Source organism: Lycium ferocissimum, chromosome 5 (genome assembly GCF_029784015.1).
Source record: "Lycium ferocissimum isolate CSIRO_LF1 chromosome 5, AGI_CSIRO_Lferr_CH_V1, whole genome shotgun sequence".
Classification (NCBI taxonomy): Eukaryota; Viridiplantae; Streptophyta; class Magnoliopsida; order Solanales; family Solanaceae; genus Lycium; species Lycium ferocissimum.
In genome coordinates, this window is record NC_081346.1 from 46685778 (window position 1) to 46702361 (window position 16584).

At 39.2% G+C, this 16584-nt stretch overlaps 1 protein-coding gene across 1 annotated transcript; it reads left to right on the forward strand.

Annotated features, from left to right (window-relative positions):
- The first annotated feature begins 11659 nt into the window (after positions 1-11659).
- Positions 11660-15987, forward strand: LOC132057783 (uncharacterized). The gene is made up of 2 exons (XM_059450387.1): positions 11660-12488; positions 15899-15987. Exons 1-2 carry the CDS (start codon positions 11660-11662, stop codon positions 15985-15987), a joined length of 918 nt encoding a protein of 305 aa, XP_059306370.1.
- Positions 15988-16584: the final 597 nt, after the last annotated feature.

A 16584-nucleotide genomic window follows, 5' to 3' on the forward strand; every position in this document is an offset into this window, starting at 1 on the left:
TGTGTTATAAGTTTCATATGTTGCAAGATTTTATTTGACTTGAGAAAAACAAACAAAAAAAAAAAGCAAAAAGCATATCATTCTTCGATAAATTTTTGTTGTGTATATTTGTGTCATGATTTGAAAGTCAGCGAGGTTATGAGTATTAGGTTAGTCAGCGGGTTCGCTCGGCCCTAAATAAGGGTCGGGTGCCCATCACACCCTAACAGAAATTAGGGTGTGACCACTCAATTGCTCCACCCTAATATACGGTTTTCAACACCCAGGCATATGCCCGACCTCCTCAATGCCAACAATGAAGGGCGCCTAATCCACAAGGCTTTCGTCCCCAACAACAGAATTTTCAAGCACCTTATAATCCACGTCCTAAGACAGATTATGTGAGAGATTAAGGACAGAGGGAAAACTTGACAGAGGGAAAACTTCACCCCAATTGGAGAATCGTACACAAGCCTGCTGCGAAAATTGATATAATTGGGATTGATTGAACCTATCATGCCGTGTAATGTGAACCCAAATGCAAGAGGTTTTGACCCTACTGTCAGGTGCCAGTATCATTCTAACACTCAGGGTCATAACACAGAAAATTATTTTACTTCGAAGAGAGCCATTGAGAAGCTAATTGATGACAAAGCAATTGTGATACATGACGAAGAGGCTCCGAATGTCACCAATAACCCACTTCCTACTCACAACAATGCTCATGTTGTTAGGATAATCTGTGACGATAACTAATACAAGCAAATCGGCAAAATAGTAATGGAAATTAACACCTTAAAGGAAAGGTTGGGTATGGCGACAAAGTCCACACAAAAAGCACCATTGATTGTAAAAGGTGCAAGTTCTAATGCAAATCTCAGAGGATCGGGGAAGCTGATATTGTATGTCCTTGCAGCCATAAAGAAAAAAGAGATATCAGTGACTGGACAAAAATTATATGTTCCTAGTGGTTTTCCCAGGTTTGGTCAAAATGAGAATGATTTAGGAAAGATGACAGAGCCAATTGTGATAAAGCACACGACACAACCTCCAGTGACAAACATAAAAACTGTCCCATGGAACTACAACAAAACCACTATGACATACAAGGGCAAAGAGATTGTTAAAGAAATAGATGAAACCGGTGGATTAACGTGTTCTGGAAGGTGTTATGCTCCAGAAGAATTAAGGAGAACCAAACAAGCCAGGGATAGCCAATTTCCAGTGAAAAAAACCTATTGCCGAAGAAGAGGCTGAAGAGTTCATGAAGAAGATGAAAGTTCAGGATTATCTATTGTTGATCAGTTGAGAAAAACCCCTGCTCAGATTTCATTGCTATCTTCGCTCATACATTCTAAAGAGCACCGTCAAGCACTGATTATAATTCTGAACGAGGCACATGTTTCAGAAAAAAACAACCGTAAGTCACTTGGAAAATATGGCCAATACAATATTTGAGGTGAATAGAATCACTTTCACCGACGATGAGTTGCCTGTGGAAGAAGCCGGACATAACAAGGCTTTGCATTTAACTGTCAAATGTGAAGAACATTATGTGAAAAGAGTCATGATTGATGGAGGCTCGGGTGTGGACATCGGCCCCCTCTCTACTTTACAGAGTTCGAAAATCAACACAGATAGAATTCGCACTAACAATGTGTGTGTTCGAGCTTTTGATGGCGCAAAAAGAGACACCATTGGTGAGATTGATCTTACCTTGAAAATTGGACCTGTTGATTTTGGGATCATATTCCAAGTTATAGACATGAGCATTTCCTACAGCTTGCTTTTAGGAAGGCCATGGATCCATGCAGCCAGAGTGGTGCCATCTACTTTGCACCAAGCGGTCAAGATTAAATATGAGAAACAAGAAATCATTGTTCATGGCGAAGATGATCTTTCAATATATAGAGACCCTTCTGTCCCATGCGTCGAGTCCAAGGAAGGTTGTGAATCCTTCTTATATCAGACCTTTGAGATAGTTTGAGCTAATCAATTCATGGAAGGGAAGCCCATCCCAAAGCCTTGTCTATTCTCTACTTCGATCATGGTGGCTACACAAATGCTGCAAAACGGTTATGAGCCAGGAAAGGGCTTGGGGGTGTCGTTGCAAGGAATTGTTGGCCCTATCTCTCCATTTGGTAATCAAGATACTTTTGAGTTGGGTTATAGGCCAACTAAAGCTGACAGGAAATGGGTAAAAGAGCAGAAAAAAAAGGTTTGGAAATTGCCAAAGCCAGTTCCCCACATTGCCGAGTCTTTTACTAGGTCACGTCTTGAAGAGAATCAGGACATGTCTGTCCAAGATGACATGGACGAAATATGTCAAGGTCTCAAAGAAATGTTCTATGGGGTAAACATGGTTCAGATTGGTGAAGGCCCTAGTCATGCAGATGTGCAACTTATTGGCCCAGAAGTCAAGCTCACCAACTGGGAAGCTACTCCTCTCCCTACAAGGAAGGAGTCTTGTTTCATTAATGCCAGCTTTAATAACATGATATGCATACGGAGTTCACATCCAGATCTTAAAGAGCTGTCTAATCTCGAAAAAATGAATCAAGAGGTTGATGAATATGATGAAGAAGAGGCTTTTAAGGAAATAAAAAAGGAACTGGATCAATTTGAGAATAAGCCTAAGCCTAATCTAAATGAAACCGAGGCAATTAATTTGGGAACCTCTGAAGAAACTAGAGAAACAAAGATAAACATTCATACTGAATAAAAGACCAGAGATGACATAATGCAGGCTTTGTTTGAATATAAAGATGTGTTCGCTTGGTCTTATGATGACATGCAGGGTTTGAGCGTTGATATGGTAGTGCACAAACTTCCCACATACACTAATTTCCCACCAGTCCAACAAAAGCAAAGAAAATTTAAGAAAGATGTGAGTGATAAGATTAAAGAGGACATCATGAAGCAATTGAGTGCAAATGTGATCAGGGTCGTCCGATTTACTACATGGCTAGAAAATGTTGTGCCCATACCAAAGAAGGATGGGAAAACCAGAGTTTGTGTTGACTATAGGGATTTGAACAAAGCCAGTCCAAAGGACAACTTTCCCTTGCCTAACATCCACATTATTTATGACAATTGTGCCAAAAATGCATTGTGGAATACTCGAAAGCTTCTTTTTTTTTTAGTCCAGCAAGATGGTAAACATAAAAAAGCAGAAAGGGTGCCTAGCCCGAAGAAGGAAAGACGAGGCATAGCAAAGGCTAAGGTGATGGAAGCAAGACTGAGTCCCTGTGGGCGAGATTCAATCTTTTGTGGATGTTATGCCGGGTATCACCAAATTTTGATGGATGAAGAGGATGTAGAAAAGACCGCCTTCACCACCCCAAAGGGTACTTACTGTTACAGGGTCATGCCATTTGGTTTGAAGAATGCAAGGGCAACTTACATGAGAGATATGACTACTATCTTGCATGACATAATGCATAAAGAAATCGAAGTGTACGTCGATGATGTGATCATTAAGTCCAAAACTCAAGCTGACCATGTGTGTGATCTGAGAAAGTTCTTTGAAAGATTGCACAAGTACAACCTCAATCTCAATCCAACCAAGTGTGCGTTTGGAGTTCCATATGGGAAACTTTTAGGGTTTATAGTTAGCCGGCGAGGAATTGAATTAGACCCCACCAAGATAAAGGCCATTCAAAGAATTACCCCCCCCCCCCGAAGAACAGAACTAAAGTCGTGAGTCTTCTTGGTAGGTTAAACTACATCAGTAGGTTCATCGCTGAGCTCACCACTACATGTGAGCCCATATTCAAGCTGTTGAAGAAGGATGCCTCCGTTAAGTGGACAGACGAGTGTCGAAAGGCTTTTGATAAGATTAAGGAATATTTATCAAACCCTTCAGTGCTGGTCCCGCAAGAACGTGGTAGGCCTTTGTTTCTGTACTTGTCAGTGATGGGTAATTCCTTTGGGTGCGTTCTAGGACAACATGATGCCATAGACAAGAAGGAACAAGCGATCTATTATTTGAGCAAGAAGTTCACAAGCTATGAGGTAAAATACACGTTTTGAGAAAGAACGTGTTGTGCTTTGACTTGGGTTGTCCAAAAACTAAAGCACTATATTTCATCCTATACGACTCACCTCATATCTTGAATGGATCCTTTGAAGTATATCTTTCAGAAACCTATGCCGAGTGGAAGGTTGGCAAAGTGGCACATTTTACTTACGGAGTTCGACATTGTCTATGTCACCCGCACCGCTATAAAAGCACAAGCATTGGGTAATCATTTGGCAGAAAACCCAGTTGACGATGAGTATGAGCCTTTGAATACTTACTTTCCTGATGAAGAGATTAATTCAGTTGAGGAAGAAGTTTGCAATGACAGTGACATCTGGAAATTATACTTTGATAGCGCGGTCAAATTAAAGGTGTCGGGATTAGGGCAATTCTCATTTCACCAACGGGGCATCATTATCCCGACACAAAGACGACTTCGTTTCTTCTATACCAATAATACAACGGATTATGAAGCTTGCATAATGGGTTTAAACATGGCAATACATCTGGATGCACATGAGTTAATAGTTTTGGGAGATTCTGACTTACTCATTCGGCAGGCTCATGGTGAATGGGAAACTCCAGACATCAAGCTCATTCCGTACAAACAATATTTGGAGGACATTAGCAAAAGGTTTAAGTCAATCGAGTTCAGATATATTCCCAGATTTCACAATGATTTGGTTGATGCTTTGGCCACCTTAGCCTCAATGCTTCCATACCCAGGCAATGCTTGCATTGATCCGTTAGAGATTCAGATTAGGGATCAACACGGTTATTGCAATACAATTGAAGTAGATCTAAATGGTGAGCCATGGTATCACGATATCAAAAGATTCCTAAAAACAAAAGAATATCTGATACATGCCGATGGAGATAAAAAAAAGAACTATTAGGCAACTTTTCAATGGTTTCTTTCTGAGTGGGGAGATCTTACACAAAAGGACCCCGGATTTGAATTTGTTAAGATGTGTGAATACCCATGTCACGACCCTAATTACCGATCGTGCGGGCACCTACCTTATTATCACTAGTAGGCGAACCCTTACCTGTTAACCCTTTAATCACTAGCCAATTTTAACTTCTTCAATCATTTATACTGACACAAATCAATGAACATATGAATGAATATATAGTCTACCAAGTCAAAATAAATAAATGATACAAGTGCAGAAGTCTAACTATTACATCCCTAGAATCTGAAAGTCATCGTACAGGACTCTAACTAACAATGTCTAAAGAATGAAGTATATCTCAAATATAATAATAAAGAATGTCTAGAATAAAAATAGACATCTGGACAGAGAGATCTTCAGGTGGCATGGCATGGATAGAAGCTCACCCTCGGATCTGATCGAGCAAACTAGCTTCAAGCTAGTGATGTAATCTGGATGAAATCTCTGGAACACAATCTGCACTCAAAAAGGGTGCAGCAAGGTAGTATCAGTACAAACACTATGTACCGGTAAGCATCATAGGCCAACTAAGATTAGTTCATGTATATAAGCATAAAATCAACAAGATAAACAGATAGGCACTTAACACTCAAATCCAAGTCACAGAATATCCCATAACAGAGTCACAGCCTAAGATGAAGCTTCTAAACCACAAGTCTGTCTAGTCTCAATAATCTCACCTGATAAGCACAAGCCCAAGTTCCTTCCCTAGGTAGAGTCACTAATCTACAATTTAACTCAGTCAATGATCATATCAATACCATAACAACCGTTTTCCGCAAACACACCAAAATCAGAAACAACGAGCCATATAATAATGCAGAATAAAATGTAATGATGTGTAATGCAACGTATGATAATGTGCTATGCAATGTAATGCAATGCCCTGGCCAAATACACTCTGTACACACATGCTACTGATGTTATAGCTCAGTAGTCATGACCTGCAGGGGACCCATGGTGTCCATGTACCACTCATTTCGGAACACTCCTCGGACCCCAGCCATAAATCCTCCGCCCCGGAAAGAACCTCGATCACGGATCCACATCATGTATCACTCTTTCCGAAACACTCCTCGAACCCGAGTCACTTATTGCCCTCTGCCCGAAATTTACCTCGGACTCGAGCTGTCACACCCTAATTTTCGATAGGGCATGATGGGCACCCGACCCTTACTTAGGGCCGAGCGAACCCGCTGACTCTCGTGATACTCATAACCATACTGGGCCCGCAAAACATGACATAAGTACATAATGAAAAATTTTTCGAAAACAAACATGCCTTTCAGCTTATCAAATCAAATAAAACCTATACTGTATGAAATCTGTAATATAAGGCATTCTGATACATCGGCTTATAGAGCCGCTTACATGACTGACATATTATACACATGACTCTGTCTGCAAAATCTCTAACATAACCCAGGATACCATAACACACATATACTTTCCGACTCGGCAGCACTCCGGGAAGAAATGGAGCTCGCCAATCCAGCTGGGACATCTTCTACTAATATCCTCGGCTCATCTGTATGTACCTGCGCGGCATGAAACGCAGCCCCCGAAGAAAGGGGGTCAGTACGGAATATGTACTGAGCATGTAAAGCATGAAAGACAGAAAACGAGGTCATAACCGAAGTAAGGAGTACAGAAAGTGAGCATAATAACCAGAATACCAAAGTGCTTGCATCTGAAATACAAATCGTACATAAGAGGTACAGAAGACAAATATAATAATCAGAATGCCAAAATGCTTACTCCTGAAATACAAATCATGCATATCAATGTCATGTATCATATCCGGCCCATAATAGGACTGAGCGACATAAGTAAATAATCACCTCGTACATATGCATATATAGCGTGTCCCGCCCTCCGGAGGGACTCGGTAAATGAGGTTATATAATCATCATGCATAGCCATCATATCATCATATACATATATACCGTACCCGGCCCTCTAGTGAGGGACTCGGTGAACAGAATCATCATATCATCATGTTATCATATCATCATGTCATCATATATCATATCATATATCACATGCGGTCCATAATGGGACCCGGCGGACAGAACGTGGTCGCCACTCCATCTTTGGCGCCACAACACATCATACTTCAGAATATTGTATACCTCCGAACACATCATACTCCATATCACATCATACTTCGTATCACATCGTACTTCGTAACACATCATACTTCGAAAAATACATCATACTTCAGAAAACACATCATACTTCAGAAATCACATCATACTTCGGAATCACATCATACTTCAGAATATAGCATAGTGCGCACGATAACATACTGGCCCGGGACTCGGCGAAAGAGGTAATAACAGAATGCACGAGCAGAATCGTGAGAAACTATATGCAATTTAAAACATTCGGCAAAGACTCAATCGAGTAATCAAAACGAACTATCATTTACAAACCAGACAATAGCCAAATCAAGTTTCTTCCGAATGTCACTCGGGTACATATCAAATAGACCTTTAGAAATCATAGTTACGTATCAAAATCATATGCATAAAAAATCCTCATTTCGTACTTACCGTATAAGTAAGTAACCGTACTCGGGGGTCGAATGATAGCCACATTAAGTCCTTTCAAAAATAGGTCGTTAGAACCAAACATAGTAAAGTCTCGGGGCCCACGGACAGCATCAAACCAATCCGAGCCCGCCTATGAAAATTAAAGTCATTATACGTTATGGAATCATTTACGAGCATATCAAAGCAATCCGGTTCTGTCTATGAAAGTTACGGACATTTTTAGACATAGGATCTTTTAGGAACAAAACCGTCTATACAACATTTTGAGTCCAATCATATCAAAGACATAAGGACCATATTTCTACTATATTAAGAATACCAATATCAAGAGATGAATAGGAATCGTAACCATGCTCAGATTTTACGAATAGAATTACCCCAAAGCTCATAACATATCATAACTTACTTGCGTCTAGGACATGCCAAAAGAAAAGAAGGATAAGCTTTACATACCTCGTTTGCTTCCTAAGCTAATCCAAACTCAAGTCTCGGCTTCTCAAAATCTATAACAACGTCATTAGACACCAAACATTAGCCATAGGCACCTCGGAATCCAATTCTAAGCTCGCACTTTATTTACGTAAATTTGGGCAAAAGATTTCCCCTATAAACTCAAAGATCCCCGAGAATTCAACTCGGCCAACTCTTCAACAACAATACCAACAAGTATACTAACAACATCAATAATCAATTGCAAGAGCATCCTAACATTAATAACTCTTTTCTACATAATTCACCAACATTCCTTTCAACTACATACATTCAAGTCAACATCGACGCTCACATATTCAAATATTAATCCGAGATCATTCAAACAAGATTCAAGAATATTTTCAACAATCCGCACAATGATCGAAACAACCCAACCATTATACCATGGAACCCGAAACCTTCCACTTCCATAGGAACCACGACAACACATTTCTTTCTTCAAAATTCACAAACTACGCCAACGAGCCATACTTTAACAACATTATTATTATAAATACAAGAAACTATACTAGAGTCACATTAGTTCTAAAACACCCAACAACAACCACACTTCAATTTGAATCATTTAACTTTCATTTTACAACATAAAATCCACAACACAACATCCTAAACATACCAAATGAAATTAGTTCTTCACTTCTACACTACACCACACATACACGGCCACAACACAACACCATATTTTCATGAACTTCATTCATTTCTACATTTCACAACATGTACAAATCATCCCTAAAACACATAAAGAAGATTAAACCTCACCTTTTCCCTTCAACTTCTCTATTCGGCTAGACTTGTTCATGGCAACAACGAACGGTTTTCTTGCTCCAACAACTACTCCATATTAACGAGGACCTTCCAATTGGTGGAGAAACTAGAAGAAAAATAATTTTTCTTGATCAACTTCCATGGTGCCATGTTCGGCCACCATGGCCGAATATTGCCCTTCATTTTTTTTCTCCAAGCTTCATGAATTTTCTAAGGGGTGGAAAGATGAATATCAATGATCTTATTAGTCATCAATGTGTACATATATAATTCATACAAGTGGACCCATGGCCCACTCCCTCCACACGGCCACATAGGCCCTTCATGAAATTTTATTTTCACTTCTAGCCCCCTACAAATGTAAAGTGAGCACATGCACCCTCTCATGGCTTCAAGCAATTGGCCAACCATGGGTGGGACCCATACCAACCCACGGCCACATGGCCATTTGGCCATTCCTTGAAATAAATTTTTTTCCAACTTTTAGCCCCTAATTTCCCTCAATATTTCCATCCAATAAAATTATAAGCAACTTGTGCATTAAAACAAAACCGGAAATAGCCTTATCCTTAACTTGTCGCAACCGACCTAAAATATTCCAACGCACAAAATACGGGATATAACACGAGCTTATAAACCCTCCGTTCCGGAAAGAGCCTCGAACTCGGAGCCACTCGATTATACAAGAAACACTGTTACATCCCTCTTAATGAGCAATTATCAAGTAGTATATTATTTTCATGAAGAAGATCATATTAGCTTCTCAGCACAATTGTCATCAATTTGTATCACAAGTTCATCAAGAAGATTATATTAACTTCGCACAATTTCACATCACAATGTATGTGTCTCAATGTATTTCGGTTCATTAGTATGTATGGACTATTAACAATCAGTAATATCAATGTCAAACACAAGGCATCATGCCACAAGTCTTCCAAACCATTTCCATCATGCATGAGTGTATGAATGCATAAATGAGTGTAAACATGGTAAATCAATACAAGCCAATAAAGCAACAGTGAAGGTGCACGTCACAAAGCCACAAGTCATATCAAGACTTGGATCAACTCAGCCATGAAATGAATCATACAATCATCTCAACAAACATAATAGTCTATGTACCTCTTTACTTCCACATGCAGCAAGTACGCCTCACAACTAAGTCTTGTATCACCAAGAAGCTCCACTTTTCTATATATTATCATCAATAGCAATCATACATCAAGTTTTCATCTACGCACTGTCATAAGTTTATATCATAATTCAAGCCTAAACTCATTATCCTTCCTTTCTCTGATAGTATATGTCACAATACGAGAGAACTGGGTATAACACGATAATTTGGGCAATAAGTCTAATCACAATAATAGGGCAACAATCCACTGAATAGAAATCCATCCCGAATTTCCATAATATGAATACAACTACACCTTATATATCAATCAATAAAGTAACGGCGACGAGCCCACAAAATCAGAAGTCATACCAACCTAGCTAACATCCAGCCAAAACACCATGTCCGAAGACCTAATCATGCTTTCTCCCATCAATTCTATAAAATACATACGTTTCGCTAATCAAATTCTAACTAAAGTAAGCCATAACCTACCTGGAATGCAGAACAGGAACCACGAACTACTCCATACGAGCCTTCTATTTTCGAAGAGCCTCATAACGGTCAAGTCTAACAGTATAATACTAAGTAAGAAACAAACCATGTATTTAAATAAGAGCAACAATTTGGGGAAGAAGACCCACTTACTTCTACCCTTTTCAATTGGATGAAACAATCCTTCAATGGTGATTAATCATAACCTATATCTCTACAATCATTACCCTTCAATTCGTGGGTTTCTAATCAATTTTACCATTTCCAATAGATTTTAGAACAAAGCTTCCATTTTTATTAGAACCCTAGTCTCAACATGCAATGTCAACCATAAGAAATCAAATTCCTTTACTAGAAAGTGATAATATATACTCATATATGATTAATCAACAATAACATAAACAACCCACCAATTATTTAAGGGTTTACTAATTCTAGGATTTTCACCCACCATTGATGGACCTCTTAAAATAATCATGGAGTTTGAAGAAGAAGGGAAAAGGAACAAATAAAGATGGGAACTTACCCTCCAAGATGCTTTCATCAATGAATGGGATGAATTTTGCCACTTTCTCTCTTGAAAACTGACTTTGGGGTCTTGGGGTTAAGGGTTCGAGGTTGGGGAATTAAAATAGAGGTTTCTGGCCCCACTGGCCACTGTGGCGGTCTCCAGACCGCTGCAGCGGTCCCGCTATAGCGGCCTCTTGGTCGCTATAGCGGTTCTGTTGGACAGGTCCGCACTAAAATGGTCATAACTCCCTCATCCGGAGGCCAAACGCGTCGATTCTTTTTCCTATAGCTTCATAATTTTGATACGGATCTAATGGTTCAGAACTCACTCAAAAAAAATGTCGGATGCTTAATATGGAGCAATTTCTATCCACAAACCTCCGGTGAAAACATCGAATACAAGCGCGACAAAACCTAAACCCATTCGAAACTCTTCGGAACCTCACCAAAACTTGTGGACAAGTTCAAAATTATCATATTAACATGTTGGAACCTTCAAAGCATTGACACGGGGTCATTCTAACCTGACGTTGACCGTGGTCAACTCTAACTCGCTTGCTAACTTAACTAGCTTCTCCCTCAAAGACTCAATTTACACTCAAGCCTTGCGGAGACCAACTCAATGACTTCATTAAGTCATAGATCATACTAACGGGACTTGGGGAAAGGGTCAACAAGGTTAAATGGGTCAAAACACTATAACAACTAAACGGGTTGTTACAACCCAAGAAGCTGAAATGATCATGAATGAAGTGCACTCGGGAATATGTGGCCCGCACATGAACGGTTATGTTCTAGCAAAGAAGATTCTTTGAGCAGGATACTATTGGCTTACCATGGAGAGAGATTGTTTTCGCTTTGTTCGCAAGTATCACAGTGCCAAATTCACAGTGACCAAATTCATTTGCCTCCTTTAGAGTTGCACCCTATGTCTGCTCCTTGGCCTTTCATTGCTTGGGGGATAGACGTTATTGGGCCAATTGAGCCAAAGGCTTCTAATAGGCACAGATTCATTCTAGTTTCCATTGACTACTTCATCAAATGGGTAAAAGCTGTTACATTCAAATCAGTCACCAAGAAAGCGGTTGTAGACTTTGTTCATTCTAACATCATATGTCGTTTTGGTATACCAAAGACCATTATCACGGACAATGCAACCAATCTTAATAGTCATCTCATGAAAGAGGTGTATGAGCAATTTAAAATTATGCATCACAACTCTACCCCTTATCGGCCCAAAGCCAATGGAGCTGTTGAAGCTACAAACAAAAACATCAAGAAGATCCTCAGGAAAATGGTACAAGGATCCAGGCAATGGCACGAAAAATTGTCTTTTGCTCTTTTAGGGCACAGCACAACTATTTGCACGTCTGTTGGAGCAACTCCTTACTTATTAGTTTATGGAACTGAGGCAGTCATACCAGCAGAAATAGAAATCCCCTCTCTTCGAATCATTGTTGAAGCAGAGATTGATGACATTGAATGGGTCAAGTCTAGACTAGAACAATTGTCATTAATCGATGAAAAGTGGTTAACGGCGATTTTCTTTGGCCAGTTATACCAAAGAAAGGATGGCTCGCACTTACAACAAGAAGGTGCGTCCAAGACATTTTGAGGTTGGCCAACTTGTTGTGAAACGCATCCTTCCGCACCAAGAAGAGGCGAGGGGAAAATTCGCCCCAAATTGGTAGGGCCCTTATGTTATCAAACAAGTGTTGTCAAAGGGAGCTTTCCAGTTGTCCGATATAGAAGGAAAGGTGGCTGACATAGCCATTAATGCAGACTCAGTCAAAAGATATCATGTTTGATATGTTTTCACTTCGACGCTATGGTACTTGGCATTTTTAGGTTGGGATGACGAAAGGCTATCGTTTTCGCTACTGAAATACCGGTCACCCTTTTGAGCTTTGTTTACATTTTTTGTTTTTTTTTCCCCTCTTTGGAACTAATGTAGTAAAAAAAAAAAAATTAAAAAAAAACAAAACAAAATTAAAAAAATCAAACGTGTTTCCTGAACTACGTTCGACTTGATTCATAAAAGGATATGTAGGCAGCCTATTTCGGGGTTCGGTACCACCACTCAAAAGAAAAAAAAATCATATTTCCCTAGTATTTGAAGAAACTGGGGCATTTTTTTTTTGGACAGATAAAAAGGTTCCAAAGTTGTAGTTCAATCTATGATTCTTTTCGCTTTTCCCCTTTAAGACCTTCTGATCAATCTTTGAGAATGTCAAGTTTAGCGTGCCACGACTATGGTGCTACATACGACGCTTTATTTGAACGCAAAGGAGGAAAGAAAAATGAGAGAGTCTTACTGGTGAAAACCCTTACGAGCCCTATAAGGCGATAGTGAGTTCAAAAAAATAAAATGACAGTCTTACTGGAGAAACCCCTCACAGGCACTATAAGGCGATAGTTCAGAAAAAATAAAATGAGAGAGTCTTATTGGTGAAAACCCTCACGGGCACTATAAGACAATTGTAAGTTGAGACAGATAAAATGAGAGAGTCTTATTGGTGAAAACCCTCAAGGGCACTATAAGACAATTGTAAGTAGAGAGAAATAAAATGAAAAAGGTCATGGTGAAGACCCGCAAAGGGAACCATTGGTCGAATGAGTTTCTTCTATTCCGGCATGAACACAATCAAGGTAGAGAGCTCGGTTTTGGATTGAAGGGTAGTATATTTTGAGATTTAGACAACTCAGACGGATCAAGCGTCCAGTCCAAAATGCATGTCTTGATTCATTGAAGTCGGCATATACCTCCAGATAAGCCTTTTCCATCTTTCCCCGAAAGGGACACCTTTTTGTTTAAACATAACTCCTTTTATTTATTTATTTTTATTTTTCTTTTTTCTTTTTTCTCCTTGTCTCTACTATATTATTTGAGTCCCTTTCGGTATAATCTTACGTCAAATTCAAGTGCAAAGAAAAGGCTGCAAAATTGACTACAGTTTCCTAGCGGTACAGAGCAAAGACTATTGGTCATGCACCATATCGACAACGGGATAAATCCATTTTGTGATCTATCCAGGCAAGTGAAGTGCTCGAAAAGCAAAGCATTATTTTGAGGTACTAGGGGGAAGGATCACCGCAACAAATATTTGCTCTAAGAATAAGATCGGTTACACCGCATACACAAAATTATACTAGGTACAAAATAGTCAAGGTGGGCATTGAAAGATAAAGGTCTCACGCAAGCAAAGATAGTTTCTAAGCAATTTGGCCGATCACCATCAGCCTCGTTTTTTCTTGAAGTGGGATGGCCTCTAAGACAATTTCCACAGGGATTGAAGGCCACAAACCGACCACCATTTTAAGACTAACAAATTTTTCTTTGTTGAAAACAAGGGGAAAGAAATTTGGGAAAACAGTTCTTAAAAAAGACGAACGCCATAAAGTGAGGTTCTCAAATTTTTGTTTTTCCTTTGATGTGCATATAATCATGTTATTATTGGTTGTATTTTAGGGAACAAAAATCCCTAATTCTTTTCATGCCTTCAAAGGGCACAATACTCCCTGGTTGCATTTTAGGGGGAAAAAACCCCTACTTTTTTTCATGCCTTCACAGGGTACGACAATTCCTGGTTGCATTTTAGGGAACAAAAATCCCTAACTTTTCCATGACTTCACAGGGGACGACACTCCCTGGTTGCATTTTAGGAAACAGAAACCCCTACTTTTTTTTTCATACCTTCACAGAGTACAAAAGAATCCCTGGTTGCATTTTAGGGAACAAAAACCCCTACTTTTTTTTTCATAACTTCACAGGGTACGACAATCCCTGGTTGCATTATAGGGAACAAAAACCCCTACTTTGTTTTTTTCATGACTTCACAGGGTACGACAATCCCTGGTTGCATTTTAGGGAACGAAAACCCCTACTTTTTTTTTTCATGCCTTCACAGGGTACGACAATCCCTGGTTGCATTTTAGGGAACAAAAACCCCTACTTTTTTTCATGACTTCACAGGGTACGACACTCCCTGGTTGCATTTTAGGGAACAAAAATCCCTACTTTTTTTTCATGACTTCATAGGGTACGACACTCCCTGGGTGCATTTTAGGATACAAAAACCCCTATTTTTTTTCATGCCTTCATAGGGTACGACAATCCCTGGTTGCATTTTAGGGAACAAAAACCCCTAATTTTTTCATGACTTCACAAGGAACGACACTCCCTGATAGCATTTTAGGGAACAAAAACCCCTACTTTTTTTTTCATGCCTTCACAGGTTACGACAATCCCTGGTTGCATTTTAGGGAACAAAAACCCCTACTTTTTTTATTCATGACTTCAAAGGGTACAAAAATCCTTGGTTGCATTTGATGGAACAAAAACCCCCACTTTTTTTTTTCTTTTCATGACTTTATAGGGTACGACATTCCTTGGTTGCATTTTAGGAAACAAAAACCCCTATTTCTTTTCATGCTTTCATAGGGTACGACATTCCCTGGTTGCATTTTAGGGAACATAAATCCTTGCTTTTCTCATGCTTTTCGGTTGACTACCTCATAATGTAGTCAGGCTTTCAGGTTGACTACCTCAGAATGCAGTCACGTATTTAAATTTTAGGTTGACTACCTCCGAATAAAGTCATATTTTCATAGGTTGACTACCTCAAAATAAAGTCATGTTTTTAAATTTCAGGTTGACTACCTCCAAATAAAGTCATATTTTTAAATTTTGGGTTGACTACCTCCAAACATAGTCATGTTTTAAATTTCAGGTTGACTACCTCCAAATACAGTCATTTTTTTAAATTTTAAGTTGGCTGCCTCCGAATACGGTCATATTTTTTAAATTTTAGGTTGACTACTTCAGAATATAATCATGCTTTCAGGTCGACTACCTAAAAATAAAGTCATGTTTTTAAATTTCGGGTTGACTCCTCCGAGTATAGTCCCAAGTGGTTATGATTTTGCTAACACTCACAAAATTTTCCTAGTACAAACTGGGGCAGAAAAATTTTGTTTGTTTTTGTTTGTCTTTGATGGCTTGCAGGTTCGCCCACAAGCGCAGAATTGATATTCAAGAATGAAGTTCCATATTTGGTCAGAGAAAGAAGAATGTTCAATCTTGAAGGCAGTTAGAGTCAATTTTGACACATAAGGCGACCCAACGTCTCAAGATACATCTTCTCAGCTTCTAATCAAGAAACAAGCATCCAAGAATATTCTACGAAATGTCATTCGGAATAGCATCAACAACTCATTCCAAGTTGCAAGTTCAAGTCTCAGATTCTAACTTCAAGATCATACTTTGAGATCAAGGTACCCACCGAAAGAAGGTGGAGTGATATATATCTGAAGATCCAAGTGAAGGTCTAAAGCCTAAAGAAAGACTCAAGACAAGTAGAATAGATAGGATCTTGTATTTCCTTTCCTCGTATGTTGTATTTTTCATTTTTTGTTTTGTAATAATAGAAGCCACGGACCGGAACCTCGAAGGAATCTCACTCGATTCTCCAACTCATCATTCCATCCTTCTACTCACTTGAACTACACTTGACCTGATTCCCTTATAACCCGGGATATGTAGGCTGTCTAAAACCAGGACTCGGTCACATCCTTTCCGTTTATTTCTTTTGGCTTTACAAATAATGGTCAGGTCAAAAATCAGTCACAACGTTCACTTCTTTGCCTGAAAACTTTTCATGTTTCCAAGCAAAAAGGGACATTCTGTGAACA

Coding starts and splice junctions, on each gene's coding strand:
- LOC132057783 (XM_059450387.1), top strand. CDS start 11,660: ATGTGGCCCGCACATGAACGGTTATGTTCTAGCAAAGAAGATTCTTTG. Junction 12,489..15,898: donor CTCGCACTTACAACAAGAAG/GTGCGTCCAAGA, acceptor GATGGCTTGCAG/GTTCGCCCACAAGCGCAGAA.